General features: G+C 79.0%; 1 protein-coding gene across 1 annotated transcript in view; it reads right to left on the bottom strand.

Moving 5' to 3' along the window:
* Positions 1 to 179: 179 nt before the first annotated feature.
* Positions 180 to 214, bottom strand: part of NPC1L1 (NPC1 like intracellular cholesterol transporter 1) — a 12101-nt gene continuing 12066 nt past the window's right edge. The window contains exon 20 of the mRNA XM_026042714.1: positions 180 to 206. Within this exon, the coding sequence (XP_025898499.1) occupies positions 180 to 206 (27 nt within the window). The remainder of the gene's footprint in view (positions 207 to 214) is intronic.

Here is a 214-nt window from a genome sequence, read left to right as displayed (position 1 = left end):
CCATGCAGGGGACGTGCGGGGCTCCGTGCAGGGAGTGTCCCGGTCCCCGTGCAGCACCCAGGTCCCCATGCTGGCCGCGCGCGGGTCCCCGTGCACCGCGCGGGTCCCCGTGCAAGGTGCAGGTCCCCGTGCACCGCGCAGGTCCCCGTGCACCGCGCGGGTCCCCGTGCAGGCGGCGCTCAGCGCGGCGGCCCCGGCGCCGCCTCCTCGAAGC

This window comes from Nothoprocta perdicaria, unplaced genomic scaffold (assembly GCF_003342845.1).
Source record: "Nothoprocta perdicaria isolate Ctin4 unplaced genomic scaffold, notPer1 scaffold_103, whole genome shotgun sequence".
NCBI lineage: Eukaryota > Metazoa > Chordata > Aves > Tinamiformes > Tinamidae > Nothoprocta > Nothoprocta perdicaria.
Note: the sequence above shows the minus strand (reverse complement) of the source record. Positions and strands in the feature narration are given on the sequence as shown.